General features: G+C 47.8%; 1 protein-coding gene and 1 non-coding gene across 2 annotated transcripts in view; both read left to right on the top strand.

Annotated features, from left to right (window-relative positions):
• LAMC2 (laminin subunit gamma 2) overlaps positions 1–15,744 on the top strand; it is a 55,586-nt gene that overhangs the window by 25,279 nt on the left and 14,563 nt on the right. Inside the window, exons 4-12 of the mRNA XM_036076484.2 lie at positions 1,249–1,384; positions 4,637–4,735; positions 7,244–7,380; positions 8,383–8,505; positions 9,341–9,530; positions 10,613–10,725; positions 11,676–11,894; positions 12,523–12,705; positions 13,655–13,900. Coding sequence (XP_035932377.2) covers positions 1,249–1,384; positions 4,637–4,735; positions 7,244–7,380; positions 8,383–8,505; positions 9,341–9,530; positions 10,613–10,725; positions 11,676–11,894; positions 12,523–12,705; positions 13,655–13,900 — 1,446 coding nt within the window. The remainder of the gene's footprint in view (positions 1–1,248; positions 1,385–4,636; positions 4,736–7,243; positions 7,381–8,382; positions 8,506–9,340; positions 9,531–10,612; positions 10,726–11,675; positions 11,895–12,522; positions 12,706–13,654; positions 13,901–15,744) is intronic.
• On the top strand, positions 13,243–13,315 carry TRNAQ-CUG (transfer RNA glutamine (anticodon CUG)). Its single transcript has one exon. It is a non-coding gene; the product is annotated as a tRNA-Gln (tRNA).

The raw sequence follows: 15,744 nt of genomic DNA, 5'->3' as shown, positions 1-15,744 counted from the left end.
AAGTAACATTAAATCAGGACCTGACAGCTGAGGATGGGCCAATTAGGGGGAAGTTCTGCGGAAGGGGCCTTCCAAGCTGGGGGAGCAGCAAGGGCAGATACCCAGAGGAGAGAAGCCATTTGGCACATTTTACACGCAGGCTGGGGGAGCTGGGAGCTGGAATGGAGTGAAGGAGAGTAGGCGATGTGCTGGGAGAGGTCGAGTCCTGTGGGCCACGATACAGAGTTTGCATTTTCTTCTGCTTATAGTGGGGAGCCACCAGAGAACGAAACAGCTGAGTAATGTGATCTGAATTCCATTGTTAAAGCAGCATGAAAGGAGGGAAGGGAGGTGAGGATGGAGGCAGGGAAGAGAGTGGGAGGCAGGGTCCAGGGAGAGAGGACAGACCCGAACTGGGGTGGGGGAGGGCGAGGCAGTCAGATGAAGAGGCTGGGCTCTGGAGGGGCGCATTTGCTACCCTGAGCACTTCTTGTCTCTCATCAACTCGCAATCCAAGAGGGCCCACTAACAAGTAAGAGCATGTCTATACAGAATCAATCACAGGACAAGTGCTCGGTGCACTAAACCGGGTGAGATGCACAGGGAAGGGGTGATGCCCCAAGGACGAGAATGTCCACCACTCCAGGTAGGAAGAGATATTTCTGGTTAGGAGGCCTTTTCATACTCAAAAAAAAAAATAAATGAATAAAATCACACTGGCCCTTAAAAGATGGCTTTTGCCTGCCAGAAATAAGAGAAAATGTTGCTTGCTTTCTCATACTAACTGTCTTCGAGGAGGCTGATGCGCTCATTCCCAAACTGTCCCTCTTCTTTTTTTTTTTTTAAGATTTTATTTATTTATTTGACAGAGAGAGAGACACAGCGAGAGAGGGAACACAAGCAGGGGGAGTGGGAGAGGGAGAAGCAGGCTTCTCGCAGAGCAGGGAGCCCGATGCGGGGCTCGATCCCAGGACCTGGAATCATGACCTGAGCCGAAGGCAGACACTTAGCGACTGAGCCACCCAGGCACCCCTGTCCCTCTTCTTGAGATCTCAAGGATTCAACAACCTTCTTTTAAAAAGCAGTGGCTGACATACTACTTAATGTTCGATAGAGAAGTACAAATGCTTCCAGGAGTAACTTCCATTTCTTTGCTGGAAGAAGCTGCGCCTGGCTGTGAGCTCTCATGGGGTTTCAGTTGTTTCCTAATGCCCTATAAACTAAATACTTCCTTTTCTTCTTTCCTTCTCCCCACCTCGTGTGTTACAGGTTCTCTTAGCGCTGGATGTGACAACTCTGGACGGTGCAGCTGCAAGCCGGGTGTGACAGGAGACAGGTGTGACCGATGTCTGCCAGGCTTCCACACGCTCACTGACGCCGGGTGCACCCGAGACCAAAGGCTACTGTAAGCACCTGCACCCCCCCCGCAGCTTCTGCCATGAGGGATGACAATGACATTAACATCCGTGGCCGCTTCCGTTACTGAGCACCAACTGTGTGGCAAGTGCTGTTTGAGGACTTCCCGTGGGTTATGCCATTTAATCCCTACAGTAAGCCTCAGAGGTTAGGATTAGCGTCACACTCATGTGGAAGATAAGAAATGTAAACCCCGAGGGGTTAAGTTTACCCAATATTACTGGTGGGGGTGGACCTAATATTCAGGCCCAGAAACCTACGTTCTTCACCCAGATGATTGCCCTGCTTTAGATGAACGAGGATGGAGGTAAAGCGCCCTCCAGATTCTTACCTGGGACCCGTTTCGACCCAAATGAATTTGGACTAGAAAAACTTCTCTGCACAGTTTTATTACGTTTTAGTTTGAAGCATTCTCTATCCCACGTCATATTCTTTCCCAGAAGAGTGGCACCTGGGTGACTCAGTCGGTTAAGTGTCCCACTCTTACGGTTAAGTGTCCCACTCTTGATTTCGGCTCAGGTCATGATCTCAGGGTCGTGAGATTGAGCACTGTGTTGGGCTTGAGCTGGGTGTAGAGTCTGCTTGAGATTCTGTCTCTCCCTCTCCTTCTGCCCCTCCCCTTGCTTGTGTGCATGCTCTCTCAAAAAAAAAAAAAATTCTTTCCTGGCAGAAGATGGAGCATACATTATAAATCACATAAGCAATCAAAGGGATGCAGAGCTGGCAGGTGCTGGCATGGCTTAGGGGGAAGAGAGCTCGGCAGGAAGGGCATCAGCTAGAAGGTGCCCGCAGAGGATCACTTCCCGGTGCCCCCTTTTCCAGCCCCTTGCCCTCCATGTTGGCGCCGGCCTGGCTACCACTGTCCCAAGTTCTCTCACCCTTGGGCCTCTGCACAGATTGTTCTCTTCCAGGCTTCCCTGTCCCCTTTTAGACTGTCTTCAGAGACCCTTCCTTCGGCCGGGTCTGCCTTTGGAAATGCTTCTAAAGCATGAAGTAGATCATATCACTTCTCTGCTTGCCACCCTCCAGTAGCTCCCTGTCCTCTCAGAATGAGATGGAGACTTCTTTTGTAGGCCAGCAGGGCTCTGCAAGATCCTCCACCCTCTGCACCCCCAGCAGTGGACTCCCACTGCTTTTCTCTCTCCCCCTGGCCCCCTGCACTCGGTCCCACCAGCCTGCCTTCCCTTCTTCAAAGGAGCCAAGCCAGGACCTCGGCCCTGGCCTAGAGCACTCCTGGTTCCTACGGGGCCACAGAGAGCCTCACGGGCTCCATCCCCACCTCATCCACGCCTCACAGAGGCCTTGCCTGACCAGTCCCCACCCCTCCAAGTTCTGACTGATGTTCTTCACATCTCTTGTTTGTCTGTCTCTCCCACCAGAACGAAAGCCCCGTGTTGGCTTTGTCTTATTCATACTGCATCCCCAGTGCCCAGAGTGGGGAGAAGCACACAGAAGGGGCCCCCCACCCGGTTCCAGCTGGCCTTAGGCTTCGCTGCCATCATTGTTCATGTTTCTGCCCTGCCTGGAGACTCCTAGAGACCAGGATCCTATTTCTTAGTGTCCTCAATGCTTAGCAACCAGTAGATGGTGCCTAATGTTTGTCAAAGGGTCCAGATAAAGTGGTGTGGAGGGGCTAGGACAGGAGGAGAGCCTCACAAGTGAAAGAGGAGGACTGGGAAAGGGATCTTCAGGGAGCCTGACAGCTTGGGACTCTGACTGAATGAGAAATGTGAGGGGAAGGAGGAGCCCATCCCGGTTTGGGTAGGATTTGGATGGGGTCAAAGGGCAGTCAAAGGGGCGAACAGTAGGGAAAAGACAGATTTGGTTTTAGACCCATGAGATAGATGCCTATGACTGTGTGCCCATCTGAGTGATACTAGTCAGTAGCCAGAGCACTAAGAGATTGTGCCAAAACTAAATAATGGAAACACTGAGAAAGTCTTGCAACCAAAAAAAAAAAAAATCAGCCAAACTCAGCAATTCCTCTCCTAGGAATACACTCAAGAAATATGAAAACGTACATATCTGCGTAGAAACGTGTGCACAAATGCTCCTAGCAGCATTATCCATAGTAGCTAAAAACGTGGAAACAACCCAAATGTCTATCAGCTGTTGAATGGATAAGCAAAATGTAGTCTATCCATATGATGGAATTTTATTCAACCATAAGAAAATGAATTATTGATACATGGATGAAGTATAACATTGGATGAACCTTGAAAACATACTAAGTGAAAGAAGCCAAACACAAAAGGCCACAGATTGTACAATTCCATTTACAGAAAATGTTCTGAAGAGGCAGATCTGTAGACACAGCAAGTACATTGGTGGTTGCCTAGGGCTAGGGGGAGAAAGGGAGGGTGATCGCTAGGGGGAGAAAGGGAGGGTGATCGCCAGGGGCACAGGGCTTCTTTCTGGAGTGATGAAAATGGTCTACAATTGATTGGGATGGTTGAGAATCTACTAAATTCTACTAAATTCTACTACTCTGAGAATCTACTAAAAGCCAGCAAATTGTACATTTTAAATGGGTGAATTGTATGGTATGTGAATTGTGTCTTTTTAAAAAATGTTTAAAGATTTGATTTATTTATTTAAGAGAGAGAGCATGAGGAGTGGGGAGGGGTAGAGGGAGAGGGAGAAGCAGACTCCCTGCTGAGCAGGGAGCCCAATGCGGGACTCAATCCTAGGACCTCAGGATGGTGACCTGAGCTGAAAGCAGACACTTAATTGACTAAGCCACCCAGGCACCCCTGAATTGTGTCTTGATAGAAGTGTTGCAAAAAGAAAGAACTAAATAAACGAAAATAGCAAGTGGATGGAATCCATCACAATGAAAGCAGTCATCACTGAATTAAACAATAGAGAAGCAAATGATAAATTAAAAAAAAAAAAAAAAGCAACTGAACCAAACAGTCAACCAAACTAAAACCAAACCAAACTGAACCGTTTAGTGATGGATTTGGCTCACACTCTGGCTCCAACCCCTCTTCTCCTTGAGGGTGGGTAGCAAGCAGTTCATGGACCAGCTGTCACCCTCAGAGTAGCGTGAGCCTAGACAACCAAGTCCTTAAAGGGCCTGGGAGAGATGAGCGTGGACAAGGGGAGCCGAGAGGGGCCTCAGTGAAGACGAAGGATTTACTCAAGTTGGTGACATTTACTTAGAAGCACTTGATCTTTATGTGGATAGCCGGGAAGCATTTGGAGACACATCCCTACTTTTCTTTGTCTTCTTTCCTAGAGACTCCACGTGTGACTGTGACCCAGCTGGTATCTTGGGGCCCTGTGATGAGGGCCGCTGTGTCTGCAAGCCAGCTGTCACCGGAGAGCGCTGTGACAGGTCCGTGTGAACCGTGGCCCTGCGGACACAGCAGGGAGAGCCTCTTGGCAGCTAGCGTGAGAATTCATCCTCTGAGTGCAGTTGTGGAAAGGGACACGTAACAAATAGAGACGATCTCTGTCCTGCCTGCTGGCCTCAAAATCCTAGCTTTTTAAAAAAAATACAGCTGAGCCCCCCAAATCTCCCTGGACCCCATCCTTTTGCAGGGTCCAGGGCCCCGGGGAGTCCCCTTGCCAGCTGACTCCGAATCCCAGGTGCTCCCATACAAGGTGGCATGCGATGATGAGGTCACCTGACTCAGCTTGGTCCCAGAAAAGGCCTGGCCTAATTAAGCATGTTGCAAAAATGCTAGTAAGAGGAAATATGGCCATATATAACCATCATGTGCAGCAAAGGAAACGCCCAGGGATGGGATGGTGCTTGCATGCACACACATGAGCCGGGAGGAGAGGTAAGAGCCCTTTGGGCCCCGGGCCATGTTGGGGCAGGTGGCACAGGAAACAGCGATCCACCCTCCGTTGCAGCTTGCGGACAGTCCTTACGGACAAATTGCTCAGACTTAAAACGCTCCCCTCCCCTACAATAGCTGGGAGGCTGGGCGCAGAGGTAAAGGCGTTCTCCCCGTTTCCTTAAAAGTAAGAAAGCAGTCCTTTGGCATCCTGACAATCACTTGTACCTGGGCAGGGAAAATACCAGATGCATTCCCAGCTTGTGTTTCCAGGGGCTTCTTCACTGCTGCAGTGGAGGGAGGGGGCCACAGCTTACGTGTTAAAAGAGGAGTCACTTTTTGAAAAGGTGTTTCATTTCGAAGTGTCAGACAGAAACAGAAAACTACATAAAACAAATGTTGTCAGCACCACCGCTTCTAAGAAGTAGACCTTCACTAAAAATGTGCCATCCCAATGGCAACAACACCCTCCCTCCTTTCGAGAAGTGACCACTGTTCTGACCTCTGTGTGATCACTTCCTTACTTTTCTTCATAATTTATTACCTGGTTACATCCCTCAACACTGTCGTTGTTTTGCCTGATTTCCTTCAGTTCCTCCTTTCCCTTCTTTTTTCATTCCCTCCCCTCGCTTTCTGTGCCCCTCCCCCTCTTCCTTCCTTGCTTTTTAATCCCTTTTAATCTGCAGGTTTCCTCCAAAGAAACCATAATGATTTTTTTTTTAAGCCCTTGCTCTGTAGAGAAAAAAAACAATGCTTATTTATATACAGCTGTTCTCTGAAGCGTTTATTGTTCACAGTTAACCTGCTTTTCTATAATTTTGCACAATATACAGACTCCCCTCATAGGGGGCAGTGGATTAGACCACATGACTTAGAGGCAGATGGACCTGGTTTGAAAATCTTTTCTCAGTCACTTACCAGCTCTATGACCTCGAACAAGTTTCTTAACCTCTCTGGCCTGGGTGTCTTCATCTAAGAAAATTGGAAATTGGGAGCCTGGGTGGCTCAGTTGGTTAAGCGTCCAACTCTTGATTTCGGCTCAGGTCATGATCTCATGGTCATGAGATCGAGCCCCTCATCAGGCTCCGTGCTGGGCATGAACCTGCTTAAGATTCTCCCTCTCCTTCTGCCCCTGCCCCTGCTCATGCTCGCTCTCTCATTCTCTTAAATAAATAAATAAATAAATAAATAAATAAATAAATAAATAAATAAATAAATAGAAATTGGAAATGACAACTCCTATCTCATAGGGTTGTACCAAGGATTAAATTGGAGAACATACACAAAGTGCCTGCCATAGCATCAGTGCTAAATAAATGATCATTGAAACTTTTATTATTTCATGAAGAAGGATGAAATTAACTTGAACGGAGAAAAACAAGTCCTCCCCAGCTTTTCCTTCTTCTCTGTGACCCCAACATCTGCGACTTGCCTGGTAGCTGTGGTCCTCAGACAAGCCACTGGCAGGTGGGACGCCAGCCTACATTTTGCTTTTGTAGGGAGCCTCCAGCCATCCTTCTTTGTCATATCCCCACCTGCCCCTTTCCCCGTGGACAGAGCAGGGATATAAGGGGCAGGGATGGTGGGCAGCAATTAGTGTTCTTGTGCGGGCCAGGACAGCTGAGCAGGTGCTGGGGCCGGGACATTTATCTTTCCTTTCTTGGCCCCACCTCCCACTCTTTGCCCCCATTAAACACTTGCTCTAAGACAGGGCCAGCTCTACGTCCCCCCTGCCACAACCCTTCTTGTCCCGCTCATGTGACCTCCATTCAGTTCCTCACCAGGGATGGGGAAATCACTAAGTTCCCAGGCCACCAAGTCCAGCGTGATTGTGCTCTACCACAGGGACAGAAAAGTGAACGTTCATGCTCTCTCAATGGGGGCTGTGACTATCCATCCCGTCTGGGAGTGGGGATGGTATGTGTAAGTTACTATTTCCCAGTTCTGGGAATTAATAGGGCCAGGCGGGAGAGAAAGTAGAAAAGATCAGTCATCATATTCTCTATGTGAAATAAGAAGTAACTTCTAACATTGTCCTGATCTCTAAAATGCTGCCACAGGTGTCGACCAGGTTATTATCACCTGGATGGGGGAAACCCTGAGGGCTGTACCCAGTGTTTTTGCTATGGGCATTCAGCCAACTGCCACAGCTCTGGAGACTACGGTGTCCATAAAATCACCTCTACTTTCTATCAAGGTAAAGTGTTCTGTTTCTAGAATTTTGTTTTTAACATTGTATAGAGCTTTATGCTTACAGACGACCTCCTCCTCGTCACAGCTTGGGACCTTTGCATAGTCTTTAGCAACTCTCTTCTGGCTTTAAAGGACATTATTTTGTCTGGGCAATAAGGCAGATCCTAATGTCTTGAAAAAGTCATAGCTGCACAGCTGACTCATACCGGTATATGAATAACTTAAAAGAATAACTAAAAAGAGACCAGATTTTCATCTCCCTGCACTTCCCACCTCCATGTATTTTAAAACCACAAAAGAGCCTTTCATTTGGATTGGGGGGGGTGGGTTATTGAGTCTTCCTGGAATTCACACTCATTAATAATACTGCTTTCACGGGCGCCTGGGTGGTTCAGTCAGTTGAGCATCTGACTCTTGGTTTCAGCTCAGGTCATGATCTCATGGGTCGTGGGATTGACCCTACAACTCTGCTTGAAAGATTCTCGCCCTCTGCCCCTCCTCCCACTCACATGTGTTCAATCTCTCTCTAAAATAAATAAATAAATCTTTTTAAAAAATACTGTTTTCACATACATTACATGAGTTAATGTATGTGAAATTAGTTATCAAGCTACAAAACCCTATAAAAATCTAGGAGAGTGACATGATTTCAACTTTGAGTTTCTGTTGGAACATACTGGACCCTCCTGACTCACAAAGGCCAGACCCTGTTTATGTAAATAAAATAAAAGTATGAACTCTACAGGCAGATGAAAACATGCTCTCTTATTATGAGAATCAGACTCAAAGAAGTCAGAGCTGCTGTGGGGTGGGAGCAGGTGAAGTTGAGACCCAAGTGGAGTGGGGCATAGGACATTTTAAGGACTGCACACGAATGTGGAACTATTAAGAAACCCCACTAGCTGTTCACCTCTAAGACTTTTTGGCAATCAAGTCTTGCCTTATTTAGCTCAATAGATGATGAGGTTTGTCCGTCAAATGCAGAGTGGTTTTATTTGCATTCCAGATGTTGATGGCTGGAAGGCTATCCAAAGAAATGGGTCTCCTGCAAAGCTCCAGTGGTCCCAGCATCACCGGGACGTGTTCAGCTCAGCACGACGATCAGACCCCGTCTATTTTGTCGCTCCTGGTATGTACGGTATTTTTCTTATAGAAGCCAACCTGTAAGCCTAGAAGTCAGGAGAGAAAAATGGAGTTAGCAAATGTGAAAACCATATCACCTGGTGTTCAGAAAAGCAGTATCTCCAGAAGACAGTTGGGGCTTCAGCCCTATTGACAAAGTCATGATACAGTAGAACAGGACTGTGTATCCAGGCAGATGGTCCCTGGTTGAGGTTCCTACTTCCGTCAAATGGGAAGTTTCTAGGTTTTCCATCAAGACAAGAAATAAAGACAGAGGTCACATCTGTGGATCTACTGAGAAGCAGATGGAAAAGTGAAAATAAGGTTTTCTCAGTTTTAACCACTTGTACATTAAAAACATGTATTAGTAGTTCATTTCATTAGCTACTATGTGGTGTTCAGGTAAGTTGTCCTCTTAACCTTTCCAAATTTCAGTTCTCACAGCTGTTAAATGGGGATAATAATTCCTCCAAGGATTATTAACATCAAACATAATGAAGTCTGTGAACTATAAAGCATTATGTAACAAATGGTACTATTCCCAACATACCCGGGACCTTTATGTCCCAGGCATTCACAGGGCCATGCTGTGAATCATCTAATACATGGAATTGTCTTACAACGTGGCCCTTTTAACATGTCAGTCACTAACTCTCCTTTGTAGCCAGGGGCAGTATGGCCACATCCATGAGCTGCTTCTTCTGGAAGGGTGGTTGGGGGCATGGTGGCACACTGATGACACAGGACTCCAACAGAAATCACCAACGTTAATGCAAACTTGCTAGCTCGTTTACTTCTCCAGTTTCACACTGATCTCAGTCTTTTCAAATTCTGTTTCACAGCCAAATTTCTTGGGAATCAACAGGTGAGCTATGGGCAAACCCTGTCTTTTGACTACCGTGTGGACAGGGGAGGCAGACACCCATCCGCCCACGATGTGATCCTGGAAGGCGCTGGTCTACGGGTCACAGCTCCCTTGATGCCTCTGGGCAAGACGCTGCCTTGTGGGATCACCAAGACTTACACGTTCAGGTAAAAAGAGTGACTACAAGTGGGTCAGGTGACTGAAGTCCCCTTCCTTTGTTCATGCATTCGATCATTCATTCTTTTAACAAGCTTTTCTGAGCACCTTGCATGTACCAGACATGGTGTTATGTACAGAAACAGGACATGCTTCCTGCCCTCAAGCCCTTGACAGGCTAGTGGGAGAAAAAGATAAACAGAATATTACAGTGTGGCTTGTGAGTGACAAGATAGGCAAGGTGGGCACAGGTGTTTTGAACACACAGAGGAGCACAAGTAACCCACATTGGAGCGATCAAGGGGAGCTTCCCAAGAAAACATGACAAGTGAAGAACAGTTTTCTAAGGATAGAAAGGGGAGCGAGGGGAAGGTGAGCAAGGCAGGGGAAATAATCATGCTTGAGGACGTTTTGTGCATTAGGAAATTCTAAGTAGTTAAGCATGAGCGAAGTGTGGAGTGGGGGAGAAGAATACAGTGAGAAGTGAGGTCAGTGAACTAAAGAAAAGAAGTTGGGTTGTTCCTGGAAGGATTCCAGTAAAAAACAAAAACAACATTTGAAAGACCAGTGCAGGGGAAGATGGTATGATGCTGTGAGATATCATCATGCTAAATGAAGAAGTATTGGACGTGTCCAATGTAGAACGTGAAAGCTGACTTTTGAAAAGAGTAAGTGAAATGTGCTCAGTTAACAAACCATTTAAACAACAAAACCAAAAATTAATGGTAGCTCTCTTGAGGGTCAGAGCTTCTTGAACTCAGCAATGTTCCTGATATTAAGTTTTGTGTGGCCAGGAATAGAAAGTGGTCTCTGAGGACTCGGGCCAGCACTGGATGCCATGACCCCTGGGGCTGGGCTTCTTGCACTGGGATGCCCTCCATCACTTCCTGTGGGGTTCATGCTCCCTGCAGAGAGAGCAAACTCCAAGTTCAAGCCTACAAGGATGCAGCTACCCATCCTTCATCCCCCTCTAGGCAGGGCCGTGAAGGGGCTTAGCGGTTCCCACCTTCTTGGGCATAATTTATATCGTGTATACAAATTATAAGACTTGATAAGAGTTGTATTTTTAAGCTTTGGGCTTTAAATCCCTCAGATTAAATGAACGTCCAAGCAGTAATTGGAGCCCCCAGCTCAGTTACTTTGAGTATCGGAGGTTACTGCGTAACCTCACAGCCCTGCGGATCCGAGCTACTTATGGAGAATACAGTAAGTGACGAAGGGAAATGAATTTCTCTCTTAGGTTTGAGTTTGTCTCAGCTTCCTGAGGTGGTGACAGTCTCCAAACAAGTAGGTAAACTACTTGATGGTTTTGATGGAGGGTCTCCGATTAGGTCTAAATTCTTATATTCTAGAAGTTGTTAAAAGTAATGTTCCTCTAAAAAGAAGTTAACACCAATGAAGAGTGAATGATGCTCCTTTGCTTAAGAGTCTCCAGATTTAGATGAAAGCTGATTATTTGAAGAAGATAATCTACAACGAATGGGCTTGTCCCCTTAGCTAGGAAATGGCATCTACAACTCAGCCCTCTATTCCTTGAGTTGCTGCTCCTTGGGGATTATACTCAGTGCTACCGTATTCAGACATCACCTGTACTCTTTTAACTCCTTTTATTGAACTTCATATGGGGGGGACTCCGATCCCAACTGGAATTCTGTAAATGTGAGTTCCTTGAGTTTTTTAGCACTTATATAAACAGGAAGCATCGCTCGCTGGCATGCCTAATTTCCACATCACTAACGAAGCAAGTCCAACAGGATATAGAAAAGGTGTTTATTAACAATTTTATTGAATCTTTACTTCGAGCCAGGCACATTATAATATATGCATTGTCTCATTTCATTTCACAACCAACATGGGAGGTCCATACCACTGTTACTTCTCTTCCACACTTGAGGAAACACCATGGTAGCAAGTTGTGTGACTTGCCCAATTCGCACAGCTAGCGAGGGTGGAGCCAAAATTTAAACCCTGCCTTTCCTGACACCACAGCCTGTGCGTCAGTCAGGACGGATGGCGGTACGTCTACCCAGGGCATAGTGAGTGAACGCCACCTGTCTTTGTTAGCGAGTTAAGAAAAATAAAATCCAAAGAGAGGCCTGCCTTTAGATCTTTCAACCTCACCACTTGCTCCTTCTAACCTGATCTCCGTGTGGCAGGCACTGGGTACCTCGACAACGTGACCCTGATTTCAGCCCGCCCCATCTCCGGAGCCCCAGCTCCCTGGGTCGAACAGTGCGTGTGTCCCATTGGCTACAAGGGCCAGTTCTGCCAGGATTGTGCTTCCGGCTACAAAAGAGATTCTGCCAGACTGGGACCTTTTGGCACCTGTATTCCGTGTAACTGCCAGGGGGGAGGAGCCTGCGATCCAGACACAGGTGCGTGAAAGGACACCTGGCCCAGGTGGCCGGGGGCGGTCAGGTGACTGGGGTCTCCCGTGCAAGAGACAGAGCTGTGTAAGGAGGACTCTGCCTGCACTCACTTCGGAGATGGGAAAGGATTAGGAAGGTAGGGCTGGAGTCAGAGAAGATGGACATGGGGCTTTATTACACTCAATCCTTTTCATTATGGAACATGCCGCGAGGGTGTGGGAAAGGTACCAGGTTACAGGAGACGGCTGTCATGGTTCAGTGCTGGGGGTGTTGTTGGTGTCAAGTTTCAATTGTTTGGAGAGATCAAAGGCAATGTCAGGGCCTGAATGAATGTGCAGACAAATGGTGTCAGGCCATGGGTGGGGGGGGTGGTAGGAAAGTGTTACATTATGGGTGGGAAAGGAAGCTAGGTCTACTGAGCATGGGGGAGCCGCATAAGAGTCAGGGTCGTGGCCAGGTTTAGAGTTGGTACTGGGGCAAAGGTGAATGCCGGTGCTCAGGCATTTTGGGGAAAGCTTCAGAAAGGAAGATTTTGGTTCCAGAGCTCTGCCTCCCACGCATCACCCATATTACAGGAAGTGTATTGTTTTACCCTGCTCGTTTCTCTGCCCTCCCTTCTTCCTCTGCCTCCCAGGAGACTGTTATTCAGGGGATGAAAACCTTGACATCGAGTGCGCCGACTGCCCCATCGGTTTCTACAACGACCCACACGACCCCCGCAGCTGCAAGCCGTGTCCCTGCCACAATGGGTTCAGCTGCTCTGTCATGCCAGAGACAGAGGAGGTCGTGTGCAATAACTGTCCCCAGGGGGTCACGGGTAAGGCCCCACACTGCTGCCCCCGTGCCAGCACCATGAATTCCCGTCAGTGGCTGCTATTCCAAACAGTCTCTAGGGGATTATAATTACTTAGGGTTACTGTAGAAGGCCTCATTCTAAAGATAAGAATGCTCCCGAAGGGTGGATGGAGGAAGGGCAGGGCATGGTTCATAGGGGATGTACGTACGGTTAACGTTGTTTTAGGTTTGTCACTAGGAGATGAAGTTTTCAGATGAAATACGTGGTTTATTTTAAAGATTTTATTTATTTATTTGAGAGAGAGAGACAGACAGAGATAGTGAGAGAGAGCATGAGTGGGGAGGAAAAGGAGAAGCAGACTCCCCACTAAGCAAGAAGCCCAACTTGGGACCCGATCCCAAGACTGAGATCATGACCTGAGCCAAAGGCAGATGCTTAATCGACTGAGCCACCCAGGCGCCCCGAAATACGTGGTTTAACTTTAAGCTTTACACAATGAACCAGGGTAGAGAAGGGAAACTTAGTGGCCTTTTAAATGTCACATCTCTCTCCTGGGGTGCCTGGCTGGCTCAGTTGGTAGGGCATGCGACTCTGGGTCTCGGGGTTGTGGGTTCGAGCCCCACGTTGGGTGTGGAGATTATTTAAAAAATAAATAAAAAATAAAAGAATAAAGGCACATCCCTCTGCTGGCCCGTCCGAAAGGAGTTAATTCTTCAGCGACAGCCTCAGTGGTATTGCTATAAAACTGACTTTTCCCCAACCACCTAGTTAGCTGGCAGGAAGCCTCCTAGCAGGGCTGCTGTGTTCCAACATCGGGGACCACCGTGGAGCAAAAGAGCCAAGCCCTTGCCCTGAGCACCTGCCCCTGAGGCTACTGTTCTGGGGTCCAGGGTGGGAGGCTCTTCTAGAAGGACGACTGGTCTTGCTGCCAGCAGATGACCACTCAGCCTTGGGCATTTGTTCCTTCCAGGGGCACGCTGCGAGCTCTGTGCCGATGGATACTTTGGGGACCCCTTTGGGGAACGTGGCCCAGTAAGGCCTTGTCAGCCCTGTCAGTGCAACAACAATGTGGACCCCAGTGCCTCTGGGAACTGCGACCGCCTGACGGGCAGGTGTCTGAAGTGCATCCACAACACGGCGGGTGTCCACTGTGACCAGTGCAAAGCAGGCTACTTTGGGGACCCGTTGGCTCCCAACCCAGCGGACAAGTGTCGAGGTAGGACTGCGTCCCCAGACAGTTGGACAGGTGGGGTGTGTGTGCGCACGCACGTCTATGCGTGTAAGCTTGCTAGCATGTACACATGTAGGAACATACTGATCAGCGAGGCCAGCAGCAGGTAAGAGGAGGCTGCTTTGGTTTCTCTGACCAACTGGCCTACGAACAGTCTGGACCTTTCACCTGTCAAAGGCCTTAAGACCCCTGCAGCAGGCTTCTGGAGGGCAGAGCTGGAGGATGTCGAATGGGTTAAAGCTGGGTGGGAGAAGAGAAAAAGGTCGAGTTTACATTCCTGAGTGGAAGAGGAGATGGAATGGGGCCAGGCCATATGCCTCATTCCAAGGCTGGCAGGAGTGCTGCCAAGCTTGTTCTAGGACAGCAGGAAACGACTTGAGACTAAGCCCGAACACACGCGGCAGGGGGGTGGGGGGTGGGGTGGAAGGGTGGGCAGCAGTTTAAAAGACCCTCTCAGGAAATCAGTGTAATTGATGTAGACAAAGGTAACAGTTCCAAGTTCTACTAACGAGACTTGGCTTCAACCTCACGGCTATCAGGGTGCATTCCTTAGGGCTGCTTCAGATCAAAGTGTAAATGTATACATCGGTCCTCTTGCTCGACCCTTTTATCAAGCCTCCGTACATGTTATATTCAGGAGGCAAGTTTAGTTCTAGGCAAGTTCAAATTCAGTTTTAGGGTGCTGGCCTGCCCCACAGACTCACCCCTCAGTCACAAAGGTCCCAGACTAGTCCTGGTGCCCAGAACTCAGGGGCTTGTTTATTATAACAGAGCCAGAGAGGGCCTCTGGGCACCCAGATGGGAGGGCTCCTGGTTCCCCAGGAGGTCTGCAGGGAGCCCAGCACCTCCCACTCACCCCAGAATCCCCAGCCCTGGAAATGCCTGAGGACCCCTGTGCAACCTGGGGCTTCCACCCAGGAACACAAATGCCACCTGCCCTAACCCCAACCTGTGGGTTAGCTCTGATGTGCTAGAAAGTACCCCATGATAAGGAAAGAGCCCACATGCTATGAGCAGTACTGAGTTCAAGTCTAGTTTTTTACCATACCTATCGTATTACACTGGTTATGCCAATTAATCTCTCTGAGCCTCAGTTTCTTCATACAGATGAATAATATTTAACTCAAAGTGGTTGCAAATATAAAATAAAATAGCATCTGAGAAGGTACACTGTAAAGGATAGAATACTAGTTACAAGGTGCTATTAATAGAGACTTCACTGGCTTTAGACCGTACATTTCTTCACTCCACCATCTGTTGTCAAGCACCTACTACCATGGACCCAATGTGCAGCTACATACTGAGGTCATAAGTCAGTTCCAGCCCCCAAAGAGATCATATGCTAATAAGGAAGACACACAAGTATGTAAGCACATAATGACAGTATACTTAGATATGTGATCATATTACTGTGTGCCGAGTGTTTTGTGAGCGCCATAGAGCAACCCAGAGAATCACCGTAACTCCCTTAGTGCAGTGTCTCACCCACCGGTATATCCTCAGCTCCTAGAACAGTGTGGCACGTAGTAGGTGCGCAATCAATATGAATGAATAAAGGTACTGCTTTTTTTTTACTGCATTTCCTACATCAAAGGCAGCAGAGCAAAAGGAAAAGAGCAATGCCTCTTTCCAAGCTCTCATTCCGGTTTACCATTTACTTGCTGTGTGACCTAGGATAGATTACTCAACCTCTCTGAGCTCATAGTCCTCATCTGTAAAATAGAGAGAGATTACATCTGGCACGTAATAGGCCCAGAAGACATGTTATTCCCCTTTTGAGCAAAGCTAGAGTGCCTACAGAATATCCAACAGGCTCACAATTTAATGGG

The sequence above is a fragment of the Halichoerus grypus genome, chromosome 7 (assembly GCF_964656455.1).
Source record: "Halichoerus grypus chromosome 7, mHalGry1.hap1.1, whole genome shotgun sequence".
In the NCBI taxonomy this organism is placed as follows: Eukaryota; Metazoa; Chordata; class Mammalia; order Carnivora; family Phocidae; genus Halichoerus; species Halichoerus grypus.
The sequence above is the reverse complement of the archived record's forward strand: the minus strand, read 5'-3'. Positions and strand labels throughout refer to the sequence as shown.